Source organism: Maniola hyperantus, chromosome 6 (assembly GCF_902806685.2).
Source record: "Maniola hyperantus chromosome 6, iAphHyp1.2, whole genome shotgun sequence".
Taxonomy (NCBI): Eukaryota; Metazoa; Arthropoda; class Insecta; order Lepidoptera; family Nymphalidae; genus Maniola; species Maniola hyperantus.
In genome coordinates, this window is record NC_048541.1 from 14340680 (window position 1) to 14367865 (window position 27186).

At 41.6% G+C, this 27186-nt stretch overlaps 2 protein-coding genes across 2 annotated transcripts; both read left to right on the plus strand.

Moving 5' to 3' along the window:
- Positions 1 to 1850: 1850 nt before the first annotated feature.
- Positions 1851 to 12654, plus strand: LOC138402486 (keratin-associated protein 10-1-like). Its single transcript, XM_069499188.1, has 7 exons — positions 1851 to 1908; positions 10452 to 10593; positions 10840 to 10959; positions 11206 to 11293; positions 11522 to 11617; positions 11853 to 11947; positions 12525 to 12654. Exons 1-7 carry the CDS (start codon positions 1851 to 1853, stop codon positions 12652 to 12654), a joined length of 729 nt encoding a protein of 242 aa, XP_069355289.1.
- A 601-nt stretch (positions 12655 to 13255) lies between these two features.
- LOC138402487 (glutamine-rich protein 2-like) lies at positions 13256 to 21264 on the plus strand. The gene is made up of 10 exons (XM_069499189.1): positions 13256 to 13357; positions 13899 to 13972; positions 14225 to 14361; positions 14591 to 14684; positions 14931 to 15016; positions 15273 to 15336; positions 15608 to 15678; positions 15940 to 15995; positions 16228 to 16372; positions 21065 to 21264. The coding sequence occupies exons 1-10, from the start codon at positions 13256 to 13258 to the stop codon at positions 21262 to 21264; spliced, it is 1029 nt and encodes a 342-aa protein (XP_069355290.1).
- Positions 21265 to 27186: the final 5922 nt, after the last annotated feature.

The window sequence follows — 27186 nt, forward strand, 5'->3', positions numbered from 1 at the left end:
CTCAAACGTTTCTATTTTTCATTAATAGACACGTTTAATAGCCTCATCTGTTTACAGAAGGGCTGGCTCATTTTTTTGCGCAACGGATCAGCCTAGCTGTACAGCGTGGAAATGTAGCCAATATTCTTGGCACCATTCCACGCGGGCATGAGTTGTAAAGTAATTAGAAAAGGCTAGCTTTAAGTTTTATTGCTTTATTTTCATTAAAAAAATATATTATACTAGCTGATGCCCGTGACTTCATACGCGTGGATTTAGGTTTTTAAAAACCGCGTGGGAACTCTTCAATTATCTGGGATGAAAAGTAGCCTATGTCCTTCCCCGAGATATAAGCTAACTCTGTACCAAATTTCATCAAAATCGGTTCAACGGTTGGGCCGTGAAAAGCTAGCAGACAGACAGACAGACAGATAGACAGGCAGACAGACAGACAGACAGACACACTTTCGCATTTATAATATTAGTATGGATATATTTAATTTAGTTTAAGACGCTAATCTCTAGTGCGGTATGACTTCACAGGTACGAGTAGGCTGGTAACTAACCACGGCTGAAACCCTGACCAGATCAGACCAGAGACAATATTATAGAAATCATAAATCCCTAAATAGTTCATACCCGGAATGGTGCCTACTATGCCTACCTCAGTCCTCTACTTATAAGGCCACAGCGTTGACTACCGTGTCAGCGAGGTAGTCGTTGCTCAGAAAGTAATATTTGCTACTTGTAACATTGAAAATGTCTGGTGGGACTTGGGAAGCGTCGGTCGTGGCTGGGTACCACCCTATCCTTGTATCTGAATACAAAAAAATACCGACACTCATCGATAATAAGAAAAAAATCGTAGCATCCCTATTCTCCCCCGAATCGGAGCAAACTTGGGGTGAACTTCACCCAAATCTTCGGAAATAAACCCCACTTATCCAGCGTGTAGTCGCGAACAAAATTTATAGTACAATCTTTGGACCTTTTTCAATCTTGCTAAGCAGCCTTTTATATTGAGTGTCATTTATTCATATCGACCCACCCTTAACCGTCATTTACCTCTAGATTACTTGGACCTCATTATTATCTTTCAACTTTTTGGGGATAATCGTATCGAAGAACAAACGTAGACGATCACTTTTTGTCGAGATTGATTTTGAGTAGGTTATAGTCCGCGACAGGTTGAGATGGCAATTGGGAAGGTAACGCTGCACACACCCGCACGTCACCCGCGCTCGCCCGCACCGGATTAGCGCGGGGGCTGTACGGGTGTGCGGTGTGCGGGCTGAAAGCTGATTATTATCTGACTGACTAGCTGGTCTATAACACACAGCTCAAATTACTAGATGGATCGGGCTGTTTGGTACCTATGCAGATAATTTTTATAAGGTAGACATCCGCTAAGAAAGGATTTATAAAATTCCAATCCCTAAGGGGGTAAAATAGGGGTTTGAAATTGGTGTTGTCCACGAGGACGAAATCGCGGGCATAAGCTAGTTTTCAATCCTAATAATATTATAAATGTAAAAGTATGGATGTTTGGATGTTTGTTACTCAATCACGCAAAAACGGCTGAACGGATTTGGATGAAATTTGGAATGGAGATAGATTATACAATGAAATAACACATAGCCTACTTTCTATCCCGGAAAATCAAAGAGTTCCCGCGGGATTTTGAAAAATATAAATCCACGTGGACGAAGTCGCGGGCATCAGCTAGTAAAAAAAATATTTTTGTGTACCTACTTAATTGTATTATTTTGTCCAAATTTCTGGCGGAAATTCGTCTCACGCTTCCAGCATTCCGCGAACGGAAACAATTCGCAATAAAACGTCCCTCTTGGGGAATAAATTAAAAGTTCCTAATGAATAAAATTAGATCTGATTGTCGATTGGGAGTTGTTAAGGAAGGGAAGGAACATGGTTAGTGATTAGGTACACATTAGGAAGCTTGATTACTTTCTACTCATGTGCTTTTGTTTGGTGCCACTTGTCTACTTACAGTCCGTTCACTATAACTTTTCCCCTGATATTGGCACCATTGCAAATCACACAATAATAAACCCTAAGCTCTAAGGAATAAAGCAAACAAAGCAATGGTGCCAGCATGACGGCAGGGTAAAAGTTATAGTGAACGGACTGTACCTAAAACGCAACGAAAGTCGTTCATTCTTCAATCTGCCGTCACAATAAATATGACGGCAAATTGAAGAATGAACGACGTCAGTCTTCACTGCCGTGTGAATGTGAACACTGCAAATAACGCGTACAGGCCTGTACCCACTTTGATTAGCAACGGTAATTCTATGATGTTAGATAGCACCTTTTAGTGTGACAACTGACGTCTGCCGTTTAGTATATTGCAATCTTTTTTTTTTAAATAGAGATAGCGAGCAAACGAGCAGGCGGGTCACCTGATGTTATGTGATTACCGCCGCCCATGAACATTTGCAGCACCAGAGGAACCGCCGATGCGTTGCCGGCCTTTTAGGAATTTGTTGGTCCGCCCCTTGAACAACCCCATGTTATAATCCAATGGGAACACCGCTGATGGGAGTTGGTTCCACAGTTTGCACGTGCGTGGAAAGAAGGATCTGGCGCAGCGGACGGCTAATCGTCGCTCGTTTTATTAAACTAATGTACTAAGAGCCAGCGCATGCCAGACCTTTGTTGTTTTATAAAAGCTGAAAGTTTTTCTGCGTAGTATTATCCCCAACACAGGAGGGAGCAGAGAACCCACTGTCAGACGCCCTTCAAGTTTAAAAGTTTAAGGGTGTATGGCAGATGGTTGCCACGATATCTACTAAGTGTCTGGCGATGCATGACGTGATTTCTAATACTATTCCGAAGAATAAAAAAATGACATTTTATACTTTGACGTAGGTACTTAAGTAAATTTTATACGTGACATAATATTATCAGATATCAGTTAGGTATAAAGATACCTACCTGATATCTGATATCTCCCAAAGCCACCATGGCCCAAAGTTCATAGCTGTTACTGATCGTTCCTCCGTGTTGGGGACAATATACCTACGCAGGGAAATTTTCAGTTTTATAAACGCGAACGAAGGTCCTGCACGCGCTGGCTCTCTCTCTCTCTCTCTCTCTCTCTCTCTCTCTATGATAGATAGCTTTTGGCAAATAATAATATTATAATAATGCTTTAAATTAGCCGAATAATAATAATATTAGTATCGTGAAGTAGGTAGGTACCTACCTAGTGAATAGTTTAATGGAGTGGTTTGTTTATATTTTTCGATGTGCCATCTAGCGAAAACATCACGAACTAGCAAAACAGCAAGAAGCTAAACTAATTCCTGCAACTAAACAGTTCCAATAACTTGTCATAGAGGGAAATATCATTATGGAAACATTTATCTAAAATTGAAATATGAAAAAATATCCATTTTTAAAACTTTTGATACTAATATTACAATTTCTATTAGATCTTTTTTATAAATAATATTATATGTTAAAAATAATAGTACCTATTATAAATAAAATTGTACGACAGCGCCATCTAGTGAAATCCTATCAAACCATGTCAAGAAATTAAAGTTACCCTTTCTATCTCTCTTGTTCCTTAACTTTTCCCTGTAAAATATTGTGTAAATTTTTCAAGAGATGTCGGTATAAACTTTTCATCATAATCTACACTAATATTATAAAGAGGAAAACTTTGTTTGTTTGTTTGTTTGTTTGTTTGTTTGTACTGAATAGGCTCAAAAACTACTGGACCGATTTTAAAAATTCTTTCACCATTCGAAAGCTACATTATCCACGAGTAACATAGGATATATTTTATTTTGGAAAAAAATAGGGTTCCGTAAGATATTTGGGTTTTTCGGACACAAGGTGTAAAAAATCAACCAGAAAAGTTACTTATTTTGCGTACGCTGCCTAAACTATAAAAGATAGAACCATAAAATGTTCTAATTAATTGTAGATCTTATAAATATCTACAAAAAAGTCCGCGACACGCTATACCTACCCATCTATGTCGAGTGAGGCACAGCAACCATTTTTTTATTTAAAAATCTTGAATTTTTTTTGGACTACATTTAAACGCGTTTATTTTACTCATGCTATTAATCCTTATCAAAATAAATGATTTCATCACTAAGAACAGTTTATGGAGATAATTTATTTGGTCTTTGAATGATTAAAATTGGACGTTTGGTTTTGAAGTTATGGCGAAATTAAAATATTACGATTTCTGCTGCACGGCCCGTTGTATTATATATAAAGAGGTAATGTCGTTAAGTTTGTTTGTAGGGGGTAATCTTTAGAACTACTGAACCGATTTTAAAAATTCTTTCACCAGTAGAAAGCTACATTATTCCTGAGTGACATAGGCTATACGGGATCTTTAAAAACCTAAATCTACGCGGGCGAAGCCGCGGGGATCAGCTAGTAATAATTATACACGACTTAATTTACATGAATAACTCGCTAAAAAACTAAGACAAAATAAACTTAACTTAGATTAGTATTTTATCTTCCATGAAAATAATTAATATTTTATTTATTTTAAGCAAAATACAAATTAATATTTTAATAATTACCGGCTCTTCACAGTGGAATGTGCTTTCTGAACCTGTGAAGTACCTACCTAGTCGTGTGGCATAATATGTGGCACAATTAGTTGTCCAAATGAAATAAAATTATTTGAATTTGTAGGTTGGTTAACTAGGTAGGTAGTTAAGCTAGAAGTTTTGTAACTTGGCATATTTTTTTTCTACACAATCAGGGCTAAAACCTACCTAAAGCCCATTATTAATCTGGTATCGTATGGAATTGATACCTAGATAGTATACTTAGTAGGTACCTAACTAAGTTTAATTGAATTATAGTTACACCATGAACATTATTTATTAATCCGATTAGCATTCGAATCAATTCACATGACAGGCTTGATTATATTAGGATCAACTCAATTAATTTCAACTAATAGTTTATTAGTGCTTCGAATGTAGGTTACCTACTAAGCTTCAATAATATTAGGTATTTTTTGCATAGCGGTAGTTTATTATAATAATTCATGATCATCATGAAAATCATGATTTTTTTTTTAATTATTTTCAAGACCTACCTACCTGCCATATTTCACGAATCTAGGTCAATGGGAAGTACCCAGGTTTCTAGACAGACACGACAGTCAGACAACGAAGTGATCCTATAAGGTTTCCTTTTTCCTTTTATGGTACGGAACCCTAAAAAACCCGGCCAAGTGCGAGTCAGGCTCGCTCAACGAGGGTTCCGTACTATAGTCGTATTTTTTCGACATTTTGCACGATAATTCAGAAACTATGATACATAAAAATATATAAAAATCTGTTTTAGAATGCACAAGTGAAGACCTTTCATATGATACCCCACTTGATATAGTTATCTTAGAATTGAAATACTAATTATTAGTTCATGACCACAATTTGATTTTTTTGTGTGATGTAACCACAAATTCACGGTTTTCAGATTTTTCCCCGAATGTCAGCTATAAGACCTACCTACCAAATTTCATGATTCTAGGTCAACGGGAAGTAGGTGTAGGTTTCTTGACAGACAGACAGACAACAAAGTGATCCTATAAGGTTTCCTTTTTCCTTTTAAGGTACGGAACCCTAAAAAAAGTACCTGCTGGAGATTCTTGCTGGCTCTTATCAGTACATAATTACATATTATGTATTCCGAATCGGTGGTAGAGTCACAGACGTAGATGAGTTATCATCATCATCATCATCATCATGATCAACCCAACCGCGCCGGCTCACTTTTTTATTTATTTATTCAGATACAGGTTTATTCAGATACATTAGGTACACTATCTCCTCTCAGACTGAAAAGGGTTTTGGCCATAGTCTACCACGCTGGCCATGTGCGGATTGGTAGACTTCACACGCCTTTGAGATCATTATGGAGAACTCTCAGGCATGCAGTTTTCCTCACGATGTTTTCCTTCACCGTTAAAGCAAGTCACAGTACAAGAATATTTAATTACTTAAAACGCATATAGTAATTACTCCGAAAAGTTAGATGTGCGTGCCCGGGATCGAACCCCCGACCTCCGATTAGAAAGCAGACGTGCTAACCACAAGGCTTTCACAGCTTCAGCAGCATAGCCATTGATAAATGCTAATTGTAGGTACGCTAGATTCAATAATTGCACGCTCCTTTGCCACCACATTACAATCCTTTGATTCCTTTATACACTCAACTCTCATATTTACGGCTATGACAATTGAGGGTATTTTGGTTTGGATCCTTGTAGTAGTTAAGCTACTTTATCGTGATAGTTATGCAGCCATACTTGAATCCTATCCAAACGCACCCGACAGGTTTGGCAACGGAACACGCGGATTAATTTCCTGCTGACCCCGACGTGATTGGTAAAGCCTAAAGCCTACGAATACGGGTTGGCCTCTAAAAGCCTCTAAAACTGCTTTGAATGTTTAATATCGGCCCTCTGTGGGGATGCAATGCAGTCCGGAAATCATGATTCCGAATCGTTCGTATTTGTTATTTCCAAAGTGAATAATATAGGTACCTACCTACCAGCGGCGAAGAGTCAATATAACACGATTCCTATCGGCTTCCCTTTAAGAATTGGCATAATATAGCGTAAGTAGGTACTATTCACATAAATTCGGTAATACGTTCGTAAATACAAAGGTTCGATCGTCACAAATGCTATTTTTTTTGTTATTACTAATTTAAGTTAAAAGCATAACAGCTAATGTGGGTAAGTAACATACAACTACAGTGAACAGTCCTACACCATACAAGCCGTAAAATATCGGATTCCCTAGTTAGATTTTTGCTTAGTATAATTATCTCTTTCATTTCCCTAGCGAAAGCGAAAGGAGCGAACTAGGTCTGTCTCGCTCTACGGTTGGAGTGCACCAATTTAATCTGGCCCAGTAGCGAATACGAATTTGGAACTCTGACAGGTCAGACAAATTTGACGTAGTTAAGCCGCTAGAATCCGAGTTACCGTATTATACGTCCAAATTAAAAATTATATTAAAAGTATTATTTTAACTGGTACATGCTACTATTTTGAGTATTTTGTATTTTGAAGGGTGATTTGATATTGATTTTTATTGATTATTATTTGTTTTTGTGTAAGTTCGCGGTAATTTAGATGCAGTTTGGTAAGTCAACATCAGAAATTACCTTAATTCACATAGATTGTTGTTTAACAGATTTCCTGTTACGTAACGATAGTACCTACCTAATTTTTCTAAATCGAGTTGTGAAAACAAAAAGCGTCTTTAATCGATGGGGAACAGCTGTACCCGTAGTACAAGATTTTACGTCTCACCAAACCAAACCAAATTCGAGAGTCGAAATACTTCCGCGTAACGCGGAAGTATTTCGACTCTCGAATTTGGTTTGATTTGGTGAGACGTAAAATCTCCGCGTAACGCGGAAGTATTTCGACTCTCGAATTTGGTTTGATTTGGTGAGACGTAAAATCTCCGCGTAACGCGGAAGTATTTCGACTCTCGAATTTGGTTTGATTTGGTGAGACGTAAAATCTTGTACTACGGGTACTGATATTCTTTTAGGTAAGTAGGTAGGTAGGTACCTTTCCGGCTTCCCTTTTTCAGATTTTCACCCTTCGCCACTGCTACCTACCTACATTATAGTGAGTAGAGACATAAGAGATTGGGGTTTTAGGAAGAGTTGGTAAAAATACCAAATGTTTTGAAAATATGCTACCTATATCATTATTAAGTAATACTACTTAGTAGGTAGTTCGCCCCGCGGGCCCGCACTAACACCACGCGGTATCCCATAACTCCCATCTTTTAACATTAGACGCAAAAAGAGCTAAAGATTATTATTGAAGATGGTTGAATTTTGCAATGATGCTTCACCACAATAATATTAACCATACCATCTATTAACAGTATTGCGAAGTTATGTTAAAAATATTGATGCCCATTAAAAATAAAATAATTTCGTTTCTTTATTAGCACGCACTCGCGAACCTACTGTTTAAATTTGTATTGTGCACTAAAATTTCGAGTCTTTAAAATGTGAAAGTCATGTTCCGTTCCTTTTTTAGCATTAGTAAAAAGAAAAGGATGCAGATACTCTAAATTTAGTTTAGAGAGAGACTAGAGAATCGGGGCCAATGGGGCCGATTCTCTTGTACACAATCTCTAAACTAAACTAAATTAACAGGTCTAAATCTAGTGCTATCATTTTCCGCAAGCATCGTTATGAAAGGGGTAGCAATAGATTTAGACGTGCCATTTTAGTTTAATTTAGAGATTGTGTACAACGGAATTAGCCACATTATTTATCTAATCATATATTGTTGTTCAAGTACAGGACATAACTGAAATTATACACAAGTTTCAGTTTCTAATATGTAGCCGTTTTTGACATAATATAGCTTCATCATATCATCATAGTCATCGACTTTAGCGCATCAACTATTTTCTGTCGTCTGCGATACCTCAAAAACTATATTAACTATGTGGTTTTATGAGTGAATTTCTATTCATTTTGTCCAGTAATTATAATTCAATCTTAAGTTAATAATAATTTTTCGTTTGTTGTTACGAAGAATATTGTGGTTTAACAAAACTTTTCCAATTTGTTAAGTTTTCGACTTTCGTAACCTGCGTAGACCTTTGTTCTAGATTGAAAGAAACTTTTCTAATTAAACAACGAGAAAATAATATGGTAATTATCGCTTTCCTCATGAAAACCTTATCAACTTATAATGGTAATTTCCTAGAAACAAAATATTAAGAAAATAGTAGGTAGGTAGGCATTCTGAGATCCTAAATACATTACTCGTAGTCTAAGGGTGAGATCTATAGAGCGCACTTTGACTTAGCTTAGACTTAAGACAGAGTTAAAACGAGACAGATCTATATCTCTCACATAAATCTGTCTCACTTTAACTCAATCTTAAGTCTGAGCAAAGTCAAAGTGCGCTCTATAGTTCTCAGCCTTAGTCTAGGGTGGCGCGTCTTTTGTTAAATGTACTTAGGTATACTAATATTACAGATGCAAAAGCGATTCTGTCTGTCTATTGATTAAATGAATTTACTCATTTTGATGTTTGGTATAAAGATAACTTTTATTCCTCAACCGGATGTTGACTAGTTTTTAGGGTTCCGTACCTCAAAAGGAATAACGGAACCCTTATAGGATCACTTTGTTGTATGTCTGTCTGTCTGTCTGTCTGTCAAGAAACCTACAGGGTACTTCCCGTTGATCTAGGAACATGAAATTTGGCAGGTAGGTAGATCTTATAGCTGACATTTGGGGAAAAATCTGAAAATCGTGAATTTTGGGTTAGATCACACAAAAAAAATTAAATTGTGGTCATGAACTAATAATTAGTATTTTCAACTTTCGAAGTGAGTGACTATATCAAGTGGGGTATCATATGAAAGGTCTTCACCTGTACATTCTAAAACTGATTTTTATTTATTTTTATGCGTCATATTTTTTGAATTATCGTGCAAAATGTCGAAAAAATACGACTGTAGTACGGAACCCTCATTGCGCGAGCCTGACTCGCACTTGGCCGGTTTTTTATGTACTAGAAACTACTAACAACTAGAATCCTACTAATAACTAGTTTTTATCTACTAGAACTACTAACAATTTAAACCGAACTAACTAAAATTAATTTAAAATATAAGTTAAGATCATATTTTATTAACAAATTGTAACGATCCCCGTTTTTGTATTAAATGTAATTTAATAAGTGCTATTACTTGCTTCTAAATCAGAAGTTCTTTACAAATAAAATACACTATGACCTAAATCCATACTAATATTATAAATGCGAAACTGTGTCTGTTTGTCTGTCTGTCTGTCTGCTAGCTTTTCACGGCCCAACAGTTGAACCGATTTTGATGAAATTTGGTACAGAGTTACCTTACATCCCGTGGAAGGACATAGGCTTTGAATGGGTTTTTATCCCGGAAAATTAAAGAGTTCCCACGGGATTTTTAAAAAACCTAAATCCACGCAGACGAAGTCGCGGGCATCATCTAATATCAAAATATAAGAGCCTCAATAGCTCAACGGTTAAGGATCGGACTCAAGTCCGAAAGGTCGTCGGTTCAAACCCCACCCGTAGCACTATTGTCGTACTTACTCCTAGCACAAGCTTTTCGCTTAATTGGAGGAGAAATGGGAATATTAGTCATAATTAAAAGGGCTAATATTCTTTGAAAAAAAATCCTAACTTTAGTGCATACATGTAAACTTAGGTACATGTACGAGTACCTATATCGTAAAGTCAAGCTCCTCTCCTCTACCCTCAGTCATTGTGATCTGTTCTCTCGGGCTCATAATTTATAGCGCTATCGCACAGTCCACTCCGCCCGATGATCCTTGTAATATATCGCTCGCTGTTCCACTACATAGGTATAATACATACTACTGTATCTACAACAAGGTATAGTTTTCTACACACTAAAATATAGCGACTAAGCTATCAAACTGTTTTTGCGGTGCGCTGCGTTGCGGTGCGCTGCGGTGCGGTGCGGTGCGGTGCGATGAGGTGCGGTGCAGGGCGATGCGCTGTGGTGTGTTGCACTGTGGTGCGATGCGGTGCGGTGCGGTGCGGAGGTAGATAGCGGCGATATATTGCAAGGATCATCAGGCAGAGTGAAAAGATCATCAGTGAGTGGATGTAAATTATGATCCTCGGCTCATAATTTATAGCGCTATCGCACAGTCCACTCCGCCCGATGATCCTTGTAATATATCGCTCGCTGTTCCACTACATAGGTATAATACATACTACTGTATCTACAACAAGGTATAGTTTTCTACACACTAAAATATAGCGACTAAGCTATCAAACTGTTTTTGCGGTGCGCTGCGTTGCGGTGCGCTGCGGTGCGGTGCGGTGCGGTGCGATGAGGTGCGGTGCAGGGCGATGCGCTGTGGTGTGTTGCACTGTGGTGCGATGCGGTGCGGTGCGGTGCGGAGGTAGATAGCGGCGATATATTGCAAGGATCATCAGGCAGAGTGAAAAGATCATCAGTGAGTGGATGTAAATTATGATCCTCGGCTCATAATTTATTGCGCTATCGCACAGTCCACTCCGCCCGATGATCCTTGTAATATATCGCTCGCTGTTCCACTACATAGGTATAATACATACTACTGTACCTACAACAAGGTATAGTTTTCTACACACTAAAATATAGCGACTAAGCTATCAAACTGTTTATGCGGTGCGCTGCGTTGCGGTGCGGTGCAGTGCGGTGCGATGCGGTGCGGGGCGATGCGATGCGGTGCGGTGCGGTGCGGTGCGGAGGTAGATAGCGGCGATACATTGCAAGGATCATCAGGCAGAGTGAAAAGATCATCAGTGAGTGGATGTAAATTATGATCCTCGGCTCATAATTTATTGCGCTATCGCACAGTCCACTCCGCCCGATGATCCTTGTAATATATCGCTCGCTGTTCCACTACATAGGTATAATACATACGACTGTATCTACAACAAGGTATAGTTTTCTACACACTAAATATAGCGACTAAGCTATCAAACTGTTTATGCGGTGCGCTGCGTTGCGGTGCGGTGCAGTGCGGTGCGATGCGGTGCGGGGCGATGCGATGCGGTGCGGTGCGGTGCGGTGTGGAGGTAGATAGCGGCGATACATTGCAAGGATCATCAGGCAGAGTGAAAAGATCATCAGTGAGTGGATGTAAATTATGATCCTCGGCTCATAATTTATTGCGCTATCGCACAGTCCACTCCGCCCGATGATCCTTGTAATATATCGCTCGCTGTTCCACTACATAGGTATAATACATACGACTGTATCTACAACAAGGTATAGTTTTCTACACACTAAAATATAGCGACTAAGCTATCAAACTGTTTATGCGGTGCGCTGCGTTGCGGTGCGGTGCAGTGCGGTGCGATGCGGTGCGGGGCGATGCGATGCGGTGCGGTGCGGTGCGGTGCGGAGGTAGATAGCGGCGATACATTGCAAGGATCATCAGGCAGAGTGAAAAGATCATCAGTGAGTGGATGTAATGTATGATCCTCGGCTCATAATTTATTGCGCTATCGCACAGTCCACTCCGCCCTATGATCCTTGTAATATATCGCTCGCTGTTCCACTACATAGGTATAACACATTCTACTGTAGCTACAAGAAGGTATAGTTTTCTACACACTAAAATATAGCGACTAAGCTATCAAACTGTGTATGCGGTGCGCTGCGTTGCGGTGCGGTGCGGTGCGGTGCGATGAGGTGCGGTGCGGGGCGGTGCGATGCGGTGTGGTGCGGAAGTAGATAGCGGCGATACATTGCAAGGATCATCAGGCAGAGTGAAAAGATCATCAGTGAGTGGATGTAAATTATGATCCTCGGCTCATAATTTATAGCGCTATCGCACAGTCCACTCTGGCTGATGATCCTTGTAATATATCGCTCGCTGTTCCACTACATAGGTATAATACATACTACTGTATCTACAACAAGGTATAGTTTTCTACACACTAAAATATAGCGACTAAGCTATCAAACTGTTTATGCGGTGCGCTGCGTTGCGGTGCGCTGCGGTGCGGTGCGGTGCGGTGCGATGAGGTGCGGTGCAGGGCGATGCGCTGTGGTGTGTTGCACTATGGTGCGATGCGGTGCGGTGCGGTGCGGAGGTAGATAGCGGCGATACATTGCAAGGATCATCAGGCAGAGTGAAAAGATCATCAGTGAGTGGATGTAAATTATGATCCTCGGCTCATAATTTATAGCGCTATCGCACAGTCCACTCCGCCCGATGATCCTTGTAATATATCGCTCGCTGTTCCACTACATAGGTATAATACATACTACTGTACCTACAACAAGGTATAGTTTTCTACACACTAAAATATAGCGACTAAGCTATCAAACTGTGTATGCGGTGCGCTGCGTTGCGGTGCGGTGCGGTGCGGTGCGATGAGGTGCGGTGCGGGGCGGTGCGATGCGGTGTGGTGCGGAAGTAGATAGCGGCGATACATTGCAAGGATCATCAGGCAGAGTGAAAAGATCATCAGTGAGTGGATGTAAATTATGATCCTCGGCTCATAATTTATAGCGCTATCGCACAGTCCACTCCGCCCGATGATCCTTGTAATATATCGCTCGCTGTTCCACTACATAGGTATAATACATACTACTGTACCTACAACAAGGTATAGTTTTCTACACACTAAAATATAGCGACTAAGCTATCAAACTGTTTATGCGGTGCGCTGCGTTGCGGTGCGGTGCAGTGCGGTGCGATGCGGTGCGGGGCGATGCGATGCGGTGCGGTGCGGTGCGGTGCGGAGGTAGATAGCGGCGATACATTGCAAGGATCATCAGGCAGAGTGAAAAGATCATCAGTGAGTGGATGTAAATTATGATCCTCGGCTCATAATTTATTGCGCTATCGCACAGTCCACTCCGCCCGATGATCCTTGTAATATATCGCTCGCTGTTCCACTACATAGGTATAATACATACGACTGTATCTACAACAAGGTATAGTTTTCTACACACTAAAATATAGCGACTAAGCTATCAAACTGTTTATGCGGTGCGCTGCGTTGCGGTGCGCTGCGGTGCGGTGCGGTGCGGTGCGATGAGGTGCGGTGCAGGGCGATGCGCTGTGGTGTGTTGCACTATGGTGCGATGCGGTGCGGTGCGGTGCGGAGGTAGATAGCGGCGATACATTGCAAGGATCATCAGGCAGAGTGAAAAGATCATCAGTGAGTGGATGTAAATTATGATCCTCGGCTCATAATTTATAGCGCTATCGCACAGTCCACTCCGCCCGATGATCCTTGTAATATATCGCTCGCTGTTCCACTACATAGGTATAATACATACTACTGTACCTACAACAAGGTATAGTTTTCTACACACTAAAATATAGCGACTAAGCTATCAAACTGTGTATGCGGTGCGCTGCGTTGCGGTGCGGTGCGGTGCGGTGCGATGAGGTGCGGTGCGGGGCGGTGCGATGCGGTGTGGTGCGGAAGTAGATAGCGGCGATACATTGCAAGGATCATCAGGCAGAGTGAAAAGATCATCAGTGAGTGGATGTAAATTATGATCCTCGGCTCATAATTTATAGCGCTATCGCACAGTCCACTCTGGCTGATGATCCTTGTAATATATCGCTCGCTGTTCCACTACATAGGTATAATACATACTACTGTATCTACAACAAGGTATAGTTTTCTACACACTAAAATATAGCGACTAAGCTATCAAACTGTTTATGCGGTGCGCTGCGTTGCGGTGCGCTGCGGTGCGGTGCGGTGCGGTGCGATGAGGTGCGGTGCAGGGCGATGCGCTGTGGTGTGTTGCACTATGGTGCGATGCGGTGCGGTGCGGTGCGGAGGTAGATAGCGGCGATACATTGCAAGGATCATCAGGCAGAGTGAAAAGATCATCAGTGAGTGGATGTAAATTATGATCCTCGGCTCATAATTTATAGCGCTATCGCACAGTCCACTCCGCCCGATGATCCTTGTAATATATCGCTCGCTGTTCCACTACATAGGTATAATACATACTACTGTACCTACAACAAGGTATAGTTTTCTACACACTAAAATATAGCGACTAAGCTATCAAACTGTGTATGCGGTGCGCTGCGTTGCGGTGCGGTGCGGTGCGGTGCGATGAGGTGCGGTGCGGGGCGGTGCGATGCGGTGTGGTGCGGAAGTAGATAGCGGCGATACATTGCAAGGATCATCAGGCAGAGTGAAAAGATCATCAGTGAGTGGATGTAAATTATGATCCTCGGCTCATAATTTATAGCGCTATCGCACAGTCCACTCCGCCCGATGATCCTTGTAATATATCGCTCGCTGTTCCACTACATAGGTATAATACATACTACTGTACCTACAACAAGGTATAGTTTTCTACACACTAAAATATAGCGACTAAGCTATCAAACTGTTTATGCGGTGCGCTGCGTTGCGGTGCGGTGCAGTGCGGTGCGATGCGGTGCGGGGCGATGCGATGCGGTGCGGTGCGGTGCGGTGCGGAGGTAGATAGCGGCGATACATTGCAAGGATCATCAGGCAGAGTGAAAAGATCATCAGTGAGTGGATGTAAATTATGATCCTCGGCTCATAATTTATTGCGCTATCGCACAGTCCACTCCGCCCGATGATCCTTGTAATATATCGCTCGCTGTTCCACTACATAGGTATAATACATACGACTGTATCTACAACAAGGTATAGTTTTCTACACACTAAAATATAGCGACTAAGCTATCAAACTGTTTATGCGGTGCGCTGCGTTGCGGTGCGGTGCAGTGCGGTGCGATGCGGTGCGGGGCGATGCGATGCGGTGCGGTGCGGTGCGGTGTGGAGGTAGATAGCGGCGATACATTGCAAGGATCATCAGGCAGAGTGAAAAGATCATCAGTGAGTGGATGTAAATTATGATCCTCGGCTCATAATTTATTGCGCTATCGCACAGTCCACTCCGCCCGATGATCCTTGTAATATATCGCTCGCTGTTCCACTACATAGGTATAATACATACGACTGTATCTACAACAAGGTATAGTTTTCTACACACTAAAATATAGCGACTAAGCTATCAAACTGTTTATGCGGTGCGCTGAGTTGCGGTGCGGTGCAGTGCGGTGCGATGCGGTGCGGGGCGATGCGATGCGGTGCGGTGCGGTGCGGTGCGGAGGTAGATAGCGGCGATACATTGCAAGGATCATCAGGCAGAGTGAAAAGATCATCAGTGAGTGGATGTAATGTATGATCCTCGGCTCATAATTTATTGCGCTATCGCACAGTCCACTCCGCCCTATGATCCTTGTAATATATCGCTCGCTGTTCCACTACATAGGTATAACACATTCTACTGTAGCTACAAGAAGGTATAGTTTTCTACACACTAAAATATAGCGACTAAGCTATCAAACTGTGTATGCGGTGCGCTGCGTTGCGGTGCGGTGCGGTGCGGTGCGATGAGGTGCGGTGCGGGGCGGTGCGATGCGGTGTGGTGCGGAAGTAGATAGCGGCGATACATTGCAAGGATCATCAGGCAGAGTGAAAAGATCATCAGTGAGTGGATGTAAATTATGATCCTCGGCTCATAATTTATAGCGCTATCGCACAGTCCACTCTGGCTGATGATCCTTGTAATATATCGCTCGCTGTTCCACTACATAGGTATAATACATACTACTGTATCTACAACAAGGTATAGTTTTCTACACACTAAAATATAGCGACTAAGCTATCAAACTGTTTATGCGGTGCGCTGCGTTGCGGTGCGCTGCGGTGCGGTGCGGTGCGGTGCGATGAGGTGCGGTGCAGGGCGATGCGCTGTGGTGTGTTGCACTATGGTGCGATGCGGTGCGGTGCGGTGCGGAGGTAGATAGCGGCGATACATTGCAAGGATCATCAGGCAGAGTGAAAAGATCATCAGTGAGTGGATGTAAATTATGATCCTCGGCTCATAATTTATAGCGCTATCGCACAGTCCACTCCGGCCGATGATCCTTGTAATATATCGCTCGCTGTTCCACTACATAGGTACCTACTTTATACGCAACTAGGTATAGTTTTCTACACACTAAATTAAAGCAACTCAGCTATCAAACCGTTTAATACACTAGCCAGGTGCGTATCTACTAATGGGCTTTTTGGGCTACCGCCCAGGGCCCCGTGGATGGCAGCAGCCATTAAAAACAATTGAAAATTTATTGTGAAGAAAAAAATAGGTAGTATCACAATATGAGTACACAATATGTGTACGGAACCCTAAAAAGAAGACAATTAATGCAAGGGTGCCAACGCGGCTCCATTATTAAAGTCAAACAGTAGGTACATTATTAATTTTGTGTAGTTAGATACAATTACTAGCGATTATGTAGCTGATGCCTGTATTTGCAGGGCTATTGCGTTGCGTTAGTAATCTTTGTGATGATTTGCTATTATCGAATGTTTGGCTAATGGCTACTCTCTACAGGAACAAGCGTAGGATTGATTACTGTTATCGGAAATGAGATTTGGGGAGTGAAATGTTGCATTCGCGTATTTCAAAGGAAATTGATATTATGATCGCGATTGGTATGATATTCTGTTGCACATTTTGCTAAGAAAATAATACTCATGAGAGTATTATTTTCTTTAAAAAAGTGATGATAGCCTAGTGGTTAAGATGTCAGACTCCTAGTCAAGGGGTCAAGGATTCGATCCCGAGCAAGGAGTTACGTGCAATTAAATATCATTTGCTTTAACCGTGAAGTAAAATATCGTGAGGAAACCTGCATGCCTGAGAGTTATCCACAATATTCTCAAAGGTGTCTGAAATTTGCCGATCCAGCGTGGTAGCCCATGGCCTAACCCTTCTCATACTGAAACGAGGCCAAATCTCAGTAGTGCGCCGGCGATATCGATCTGAGAGTTCTCCATAATCAGTATCCATATCAGTACCCATATTTGCAAATTATAAATGCGAAAGCGTGTTTGTTTGTTGGTATGTTGGTTTGTCCTTCAATCACGTCGTAACGGAGCAACCGATTGGCTTGATTTTTTGCATGGGTATAGTTAAAGGCCTGGAGAGTGACATTGGCTACTTTTTATCCGGCATCAGCTGGTATCTCATAAAGGCGCTACAAATTAGTAATTTTTTATACAACTATTGAGAGATGCTAGCTTCTCTTTGAAGGCCAATTTACCATAAACAACCCTAAAACTGGAGTAATTGGTTAGTCGATGGCTGCCCATTAATCTTGTTTAATTGAAGACGGTTGATTAAGACGGGTGAAATGGACGCTTTTAATATAAATACTTGAAGGAACTACTAAGAAACAAAGATCAATAAATAGAAATAGAAAGGTTTTTAGGGTTCCGTACCTGAAGGGTGGCAACGGGACCTTATTAATAAGACTCCGCTGTCCGTCCGTCCGTCTGTCTGTCACCGGGCTGTATCTCGTGAATATTAAACATGAAGAGTTGAAATTTTGCACAGAATTTTTACAATTCAGAAAAGTTAGAGGTGCCTGCCGGGGATCGAACCCCCAACCTCCGATTGGAAGGCGGGCGACCACAAGACCACAGCTTCGCAGCCAACATTGCAACGAGGCCATCTACGTTGGTACTTTCATTACGGATTGTAGAAACAAACATAACTACCCAGCAGGGGCGGACTAAGGTGGCCCGGGGCCTTATTCCGCTGCTTTTTTAATTTATTTCAATAAATTTATATTAATTTTATTTATTTACTAGCTGACCCGCCCCGGCTTCGCTCAGGTGGAATTTAGAAAATCGAGGTGGGGGTTGAATTTCTAAAAATTTTTGACCGATAACGCAAATACCAATTTTCATACAAATAACTTGAAAAATGGCGGACTTTCATACAAACTTCCATCCCTCATTTAACCCACTTAGGGGTAGAATTTCGAAAAATCCTTTCTTAGTGATGCGATTTCATATATTTTAGCTTGACGCGACGTTCGGACAGTGTTCAAGAGAAAAGTGCCGCTTGCTTGATCAAGCCGCTTCACGGGCCCATCAAGCTTGCATCAAGCAGCTTGATTAAGCAAAACAAATCTACGTGCTCGACTTCAAGCCGCTTGAGCGTCTTGCAAGCTCTTTAAGGTCTAAGCCTCTAAGGCCCCCTAGACGGGGGCCCAGGGTGGACAACTTTTTTCGCCCCACCCTTAGTCCGTCACTGCTACCCAGCATTTGTAGCAACTCGTATATTACAGTAGTTTATTTCGCTATCTTAGCACAGAAATCTTCCAAGCACTTTGCTCTAATAGTAATTCCGACGATCCAATGGTTACGAGTGGTTCTGAGTACAGGCTCAAGGGGCGGGATAATCAAGAAATATAACGGTTGCAGATTGTATTCTATTTTACGTACTGAGCATTTACGTGTAAGCGTTGCTATACCAGACATTAGTATACATAATATGTATATTTTATTTAAAAAAAAATGTAATAAGCTACCCGTGCGAAGCCGGGGCGTGTCGCTAGTGAAAAATAAATCTTATTTTGAATAGGTAACCGAGTTTTTCCGTGAAGAGAGGTCTGGTGTTTTCGTCGCTGGTCGTGGTGATTTTGCCGTGGCACTGTTTCGAACACCGAGAGGTAATCTAAATATATAAGAAGTCGGTTAAAGAGAAATACCACTCACTCACTCACTCACTCACTCACTCACTCACTAATCACGAAATCTCAGGAACTGTTATAAAGCCTACAAATACTATCTGTCCCGGCTTACTCACGTGTGTAGTCGACGTTAGCCCGACTAGTTTCGAACCCATCCATCCATCCATCGATAGTATTTATAATGGAAATCACTCACGGTAGTTTAAACGCTAAAAAAGCCTACAAACTTGGAATTTGAAAGGTAGGTTCCTTCTAAAACGTAGGTGTCAGCTAAGAAATGGTTTTGAGACCATCCTATTTTTGTTTTAATTATATGATTAGGCTGTAGGGAATAGTTTACCGTTTAATTAAGCCATTATTTATGATGTAAATACCTATTTGCATGACTGTTAGTAGAAAAACAAATATTTGCACTTTAAAGTTTATTAAACTTTATATTTAATATTCGGTTGAAAAAAAACTAAGTACCTACTTAATAAGTTTAGCAGCACATGTTTTTGGCGGTAAAAATATTATATTCGGGTGGGCACATGGACTTGGAGTAGCTAGATGTTGCACACACATTAAATAGATAGTATGAAAAACAACCGTGCTTATATTTTCCTACTAGCGGTTGCCCGCGACTTCTCGGCGTAAAATTTCTGGTTTCTCATGGGATTAGAAATTTTCCCGCTGCAAAAGGCCTGTAAAAAGGGATTTTTACGTCGCTAACTTCCAAAACATAGGACCTCAAACGAGTCGCAGAGAGCCGGTGGATTCAGGCAAACGGCGCAAGACCGTGGCATGTGGAAGTCCCTAAAAAGACCTACCTATATCCAGCAATAGACGTCTATATAGTGTGTAACCAGAACGCTAACAAAAACTTAGCGTTATTGTTATACTACCTAAACTCAATCTAAAACCAATAACTATTTTCCTCATTATGTAGTTTTAGTAATTTAGTATTTTTCAAACCAGCATGTATAGCGTGCAAAACTGGGGTCAATGCCCCGCTTACGACGTGGCATTGACTCCAACTTACGAACTTCTGCCTTCAGTCAGATATTTTATTTGCAATATATCGTAAACTTTAACAAAATTATAGGACTTTTTATATTTTTTTTCGTGTTTTTTGTGGTATCATATCAGTAATCATCAGTACTATCATCTGTCTTCGTTTTTGCCAGCGTTCCGGTTACACCCTGTATAGGTTGATAAAGGTGATAGAAGATTAATTGGTGTAAAATGGCCCTCAGTTCAATCCGGGTCCACACGTTAATATTTTATCATTCTCATACATGATAACATGAGCGCGTTAGTGGGTGAGAATTTTTAATGGCGTCGCCGTTTCTATTTTGGTCGGAGGGTAAAAAGTATTTTAAAGTTCCTAAAAGGAGTATTTTTGGAAAGACAAACTGACCTTTTACCTTTACGAGTATTTTTACTTTACCTGTGATTTTTGTTCATTGTGTAGATAACTAGGTTACCCGGCTTGGCTATGTTTAGGAGGAATAAAAATCCTTTCTGCACATATAGCTTTTTTTAAACCTTCGAGTACATGCAAATAAGACCACAGCGTGATGGATTCAAATCGTATGGGAATCCCATCCGAGATTTTCTCACGGATGACGGAGAGAACTCGGATGATGGAAGTCGGAGGTAGTGCGTAAGCCACTATACAAATAGTTCTATGTCTACTAACGTATTTTCACGGATTCGGATCGGATGCAGTGCGTGATCGCCCTAAAGGCAAATTAAGCCGATACTGCCACGAACTGTTTGATATTAACCACAATACCTTCGCAAAACAATGGGCACCCATTGTCTTATATTATTAGTACTATTGTTGTTGTTGGTGGAGAAACAATGCGAAACAATGACCTTTGAACACCCAGTCAAGTACCATTAACAATCAATGCGAGGCTCGATAGAAGCATTATGTTTGATATAACCATAATGTTTTCAGGTCTAGTTTTCTGGGACAAGGTCGAGTGGAGGGCACACGCCCACGTGGGCGTTCCCAACCAGGTGGACGGACTTAATCTGCTCTGCAACAAACACGCCTGTCTGTGTGCACATAATGCCAACAACAGAAGTCACTGGAGTCACACGAGCAGCAGTAAAGAATTCATAGCCACGACTACTCTGGCAAGAGTGAACGATTGAGAAGAGAAGCACTCGGCAGCACAAGCGAAGATCACCTCAAATCCCCCGAATAGGATGTCGAAGTCTTAACCACTCTGCTATCAACGCCTACTTATTTGACTGATCTATGAACGTATAGCTCAAACTCAGCCTCAATAGCTCAACAACGGGTAAAGGAGTGGACTGATAGCCGAAAGGTCGACGGTTCAAACCCCGCCCGTTGCACTATTGTCGTACCTACTCCTAGCACAAGTTTGACGCTTAGTTGGACAGGAAAGGGGAATATTAAGTCACTTAACATGGCTAATATTCTTTTAAAAAAAGGTATCGGGCTGAAAGAACGATGGGACAAGCTGGCTGGCATATCATTCCGAAAAGTTAGAGGTGCGCGACGCCACAACCACAACACAGCTTCACATGTTGTTCGCATGCTATGGGCATTTGTGCTCTCACCCGTATTCGGTTCGTTTTCGTGATTCTTCGAAGTAGCCGTCATACAAATGCGTACTTTATCGATTCATATTTTTACGAAATCCGTGATTTCACGGATGAGTGCACAAACGCCCTATCTGTGAGGTGGTCCATTTTAGTCACAACAAGTAAAACACGTGATCGCTCATACTCGGATTTTGCAAAGACTCCGTATTCCGATTTGTTAATTTTTGGGGTAGATTTAGAATTTTTCCGAAAAATGGGGTAATATTTACACCAATCTATGCACACAATCGCTTCATAGAAGTCGAAACGCTCCGATGTTGTCAACTGTGAGGAATTTTAAAATTGCGTTTTTAGGGTTCCGTACCTCAAAAGGAAAAACGGAACCCTTATAGGATCATTTTGTTGTCTGTCTGTCTGTCGGTCGGTCTGTCAAGAAACCTACAGGGTACTTCCCGTTGACTTAGAACCATGAAATTTGGCAGGTAGGTAGGTCTTATGGCAGACATTAGGAGAAAAATCTGAAAACCGTGAATTTGTGGTTACATCACACAAAAAAAATTAAACTGTGGTCGTGAACTAAAAATCTGCATTTCCAATTTTCGAAGTAAGATAACTATATCAAATTGGGTATCAAATGAAAGGGCTTCACCTGTGCATTCTGAAACAGATTTTAATTTATTTTTATGCATCATATTTTTTGAATTATCGTGAAAAATGTCGCAAAATACGACTGTACTACGGAACCCTCGTTGCGCGAGCCTGACTCGCACTTGGCCGGTTTTTCGTACCTCGAACCAAATGGCTACCACGACAGCCGCCATCTTGAATTTTAAAAACCACTCCCGTTCTGTCAAAATGCAGGATATTATTGTAGGCGAGATATGCTCAAACAAACTCATCCAAACAATGTGGTCGAGCGCCGGTGGATTATAAACACGCTGGTTAGGAAGATTGATCATTGTCGGGCTTCAAAGGATGATGTTTCTCTAGCGAGAACAATAGCGGCTGCCGCTACATGGGACAGTAATCTGCTGTTCCATTGTGTCAATTTACTGTAAAACTCGTACAGTACGCGGCAGAAAATAATTTACAATCGGCCTTTAGAATGACATTTCGGCTTTGTAGAGCGTCTCTGTCACTCATACCTATATGACGTTTTGTCGGTCTCAACGACAGAGACAATGCTCTACAAATCCGCTATCTCCTTCCAAAGGTTGATGTACATTATTTTCTGCTGCGTAATGTACTATACCTATAAATCTCTCCACGAATTAGTAGGTATAGAGCTCTTTCTGTTATAATATACAGGGTGTAACCAGAACGCTAACAAAAACGTATACGGGTGGTAGTATAAGTTCCGCAAATTGCTGTTGCGCTGGAACCATGTCTCATTACATCAAAATAACGTCATTTGACGTATCATCATCATCATGATCAACCCATCGCCGGCTCACTACAGAGCACGGATCTCCTCTCAGACTGAGAAGGGTTTTGGCCATAGTCTACCACGCTGGCCATGTGCGTCTGGCCACACATTATGGAGAACTCTGAGGCATGCAGGTAAAATAATACACATTTATTAATCCTAACAGTCTATTCTTTTTCAGGAATTTTTTAAAACTTTTCTCTCCCTAAGAACCAAAAAGAATTAGCGAAATCGGTTCAGCTGTTCTCGAGATTTGCAACACATTCAGCGATTCATTTTTATATATGAGATAATATTATCGATATTTGGTAATATTTTTAAAACAATGCGGGAATGTTGTGACCCGGGATTTTATTTTGATGGTCCGGTACCGGGTCGCGATCCGGCAAATGGGAAACGCTGGACTATAGAATATAGATCTACTAATTAATTATAGTCAATTTAGTTACCCTTCGACTAATTTAGTTAAAAAGCTTTCCCCAATAACAAAACCTTCAAAACAGTAATCGAGCCCGCTGCGTTCCCCCTCGTATCTGACGGCTATGAAAACAAAGAAGTGGGCTGAAAGCCGAGCGAAACACGCCATTGCATTAGAAGAGGCCGCAAAAATCTCAACTTTATGTCCCCAGTGCGTGTTACAAAGCTGAACAGAAACACTGTAAGAGCCGCTGTCGTGTTACATACGGACACATATTGCTTCAAGCAATAATATAACAGTTAACTTTTAGAACACTATCTTTTAAATAAGTATATAGTTTGAAAAACCGACAGATGTTAGAGGGTCCCGGTCCCAAGGTGCGAGAATGGTGACCTCGCTGCGAGAAGCGCAGCGTTGACATGTCACATTAGAAGGGAACCCCTGGATTCATGCAGCGCAAGAATTCGGAGTGTGAAATCCCTACAATAGACCTATAAATAGCTGTGGACGTCTATATAGGTGGACAATGTCGATGATCACTATGAAAACAAAGAAGTGGGCTGAAAGCCGAGCGAAACACGCCATTGCATTAGCAGAGGCCGCAAAAATCTCAACTTTATGTCCCCAGTGCGTGTTACAAAGCTGAAGAGAAACACTGTAAGAGCCGCTGTCGTGTTACATACGGACACATATTGCTTCAAGCAATAATATAACAGTTAACTTTTAGAACACTATCTTTTAAATAAGTATATAGTTTGAAAAACCGACAGATGTTAGAGGGTCTCAAGGTGCGAGAATGGTGACCTCGCTGCGAGAAGCGCAACGTTGACATGTCACATCAGAAGGGAACCCCTGGATTCATGCAGCGCAAGAATTCGGAGTGTGAAATCCCTACAATAGACCTTTGAATAGCTGTGGACGTCTATATAGGTGGACAATGTCGATGATCGCTATGCAAACAAAGAAGTGGGCTGAAAGCCGAGCGAAACACGCCATTGCATTAGCAGAGGCCGCAAAAATCTCAACTTTATGTCCCCAGTGCGTGTTACAAAGCTGAAGAGAAACACTGGGTAAGAGCCGCTATTGTGTAACATACGGACATAATATATTGCTTCAAGCAATACCTAGGTGATAAAAAAGTTTACTTGACTACGTTTTCTTTTAAAAACTAATAGCTAGCTTGTAATAATAACTTAGTAGGTATATAAACTAAAATACATTATTCAAAGAACCAATAGATATGAGGGTTCCAAGGTGCTAGAGGACCTCGCCGCAGATCCCCACTACGACGACTTCAAACGAGTCGCAGGGAGCCCCTGGATTCAGTAGGTGCAAGACCGTGGAGTATGGAAGTCCTCTACATTAAACCTATGAACAGTCATGGACCTATTGTCGGTTGATAATTATGAAAATTTTATCACAATATGCATTATACAACAATATGGTAAGCAAACAAGCTTTATACTTTATTTGCGCCGCGCCGTCTGAATCTAGCGACTCCTTGTTGCTTATTTGATGTTGTCTGTCCGCCTTGTTTTGTCTAGGTATACGAACACTGCGCCGACCGGTGGTCGCCATTCCAGCACCTTGGTACCCCAAAAGCGACCGACATAGCTTAAAGGATTAGCGGGCTAAGGTGGCAATGGGCAGGTCATGTCTGTCGCAGAACCGACGGCTGATGGGGCAGACGTGTTCTGTAGTGGAGACCGCGTACCGGTAAGCGCAGTGTGGGACGACCCCCAGCCCGCTGGACCGATGACCTGAAGCTGATGGGGAGCGGATGGATGAGGAAGGCGGAGGACCGTGTTTGGTGGCGCGCTCTTGGAAAGGCCTATGTCCAGCAGTGGACGCAAACAGGCTGATGGATAGGATTGGTACCCCAAACGTCTATCAGTTCTATGAACTATGTGTCCTGCCCATTGCCACTTCAGCTTCGCCACCCGTATAGATATTATGTCGGTTACTCTGTTTCTCCTACGGATCCCCTCATTTCTGATTTGAAATAGTTTAACAGAAATGTTTGTCGCAATTTCATCCTGTACGCTTTCGAGTTAGTATAAAGCGCAGGTGGTGCAGCAGCTCGGATTTTCTGCAATAACACTAAAATAAAAGTAAGCTATTGCCAACGCCACAACCGACTCTGATTTCTTTCGACGTTTAGAACATTGCACGGCCATTTTGTAGACTTATAAAATGACATTGGAAACCATTTTCTGATCTAGCTTTCACAATACATTTTTAACTAGCTGATGCCCGCGGCTTCGCCCGCGTGGATTTAGTTTTTTTAAAAACGCGTGAGAACTTTTGATTTTCCAGGACAAAAAGTCGCCTCCCCGTAATAGCTCGTTCCCGGGATGCAAGATACCTCTGTACCAAATTGCGTAAAAATATTTAAATGCATGATCCTCACAGCATCAGGGCTGAGGAGCTGGGCCCTCGAGTTCAAAAGTCTTTACTTGGTAGGTACTTGGTAGCCGCTGGATTCAGGCGGCGCAAGACCGTGGTGTGTGGAAGTCCCTACAAGAGACCTATGTGCAGCAGTGGACGTCTATAGGTTGATGATGATGATGATATAAAACGATTGATCTTTGATAACGCCGCCCTTGATCCGGATATCAAACATAAAGGTCGGTGTACAAAGTTCGTTCCTGGCTTTGTCATCAAGTGCGCTCATTAAGGGCCCGCCCTTTGCGTGAAAAACTCTGTTCGGTACGACGACCCACTTCACTAAGCCGCGCTCAAATAAAGGCAAGTTTACAATGATGTTCTTCTCTTTTTACCCGACTACGGAAAAGTCAAAAGGAAGGGTTATGATTTTAGCAGTCTATGTATGTATGTATTTATCTATTTATGTATTTATGTATGTGCTTGTTTGTTCCACCGTAGCGCTTAAACTACTGGGCCGATTTTGATGATAGAGGTGTCAATACGGTGGTGGAGGTGTTACAGTGAAATCTTTGCGGTGCGGCGCCGCAACGCATCGTGTGCCCCCAGTCTTAGAGGTACCTATCCAAATATTACCCAAAAACAGTTTTTAGCGTTTCTGGTTAAGTATATCCTGTATATTTAAAAAACTTCTCATAGAATTAAAAAGTTTAAACCCAACACCTGGCTTTGCGTGAGGAGCACTATTCGGAACGCCGACCCACTTTACTTCAAGCAGAGTTCGAATAAAGCGAAGTTCATAACGGTGTTAAAATTCTTGGATGCAGTTCAACGAGCGGAATTTTAATTTCTTAGCTAACTGCATAATTAATCCCGTGATTCATTAAAGCCAGTTAAATTATTATAACTTTATGAGTTACTAGGAGGCGGCGATAGTCTAGTGGTTAAGACGTTGGCTTTCCAGTCGGGTGGTCTGGGGTTTAAACCCGGTCACGCACCTCTAACTTTTCGTAGTTAAGTACGTTTTTTAGCCAGGGTGATGGAACACATCGTAAGGAAGTCTGTAATCTGTATGCCTAACAGTTCTCTATAATGTTCTCAAAGGCGTGTGAAGCCTGCCAACCCGCACTCAGCCAGTGAGGTAGATAATAGCTCAGTACTTAGTAGTACCTTCTAGTTCTGGGAAGAGACCCGTGCTCTGTAGTGAGCCGGCGATGGGTTGATCATCATCATCAATAACACCAATCATGTTCTACGTATATGTAGTACCAACTTA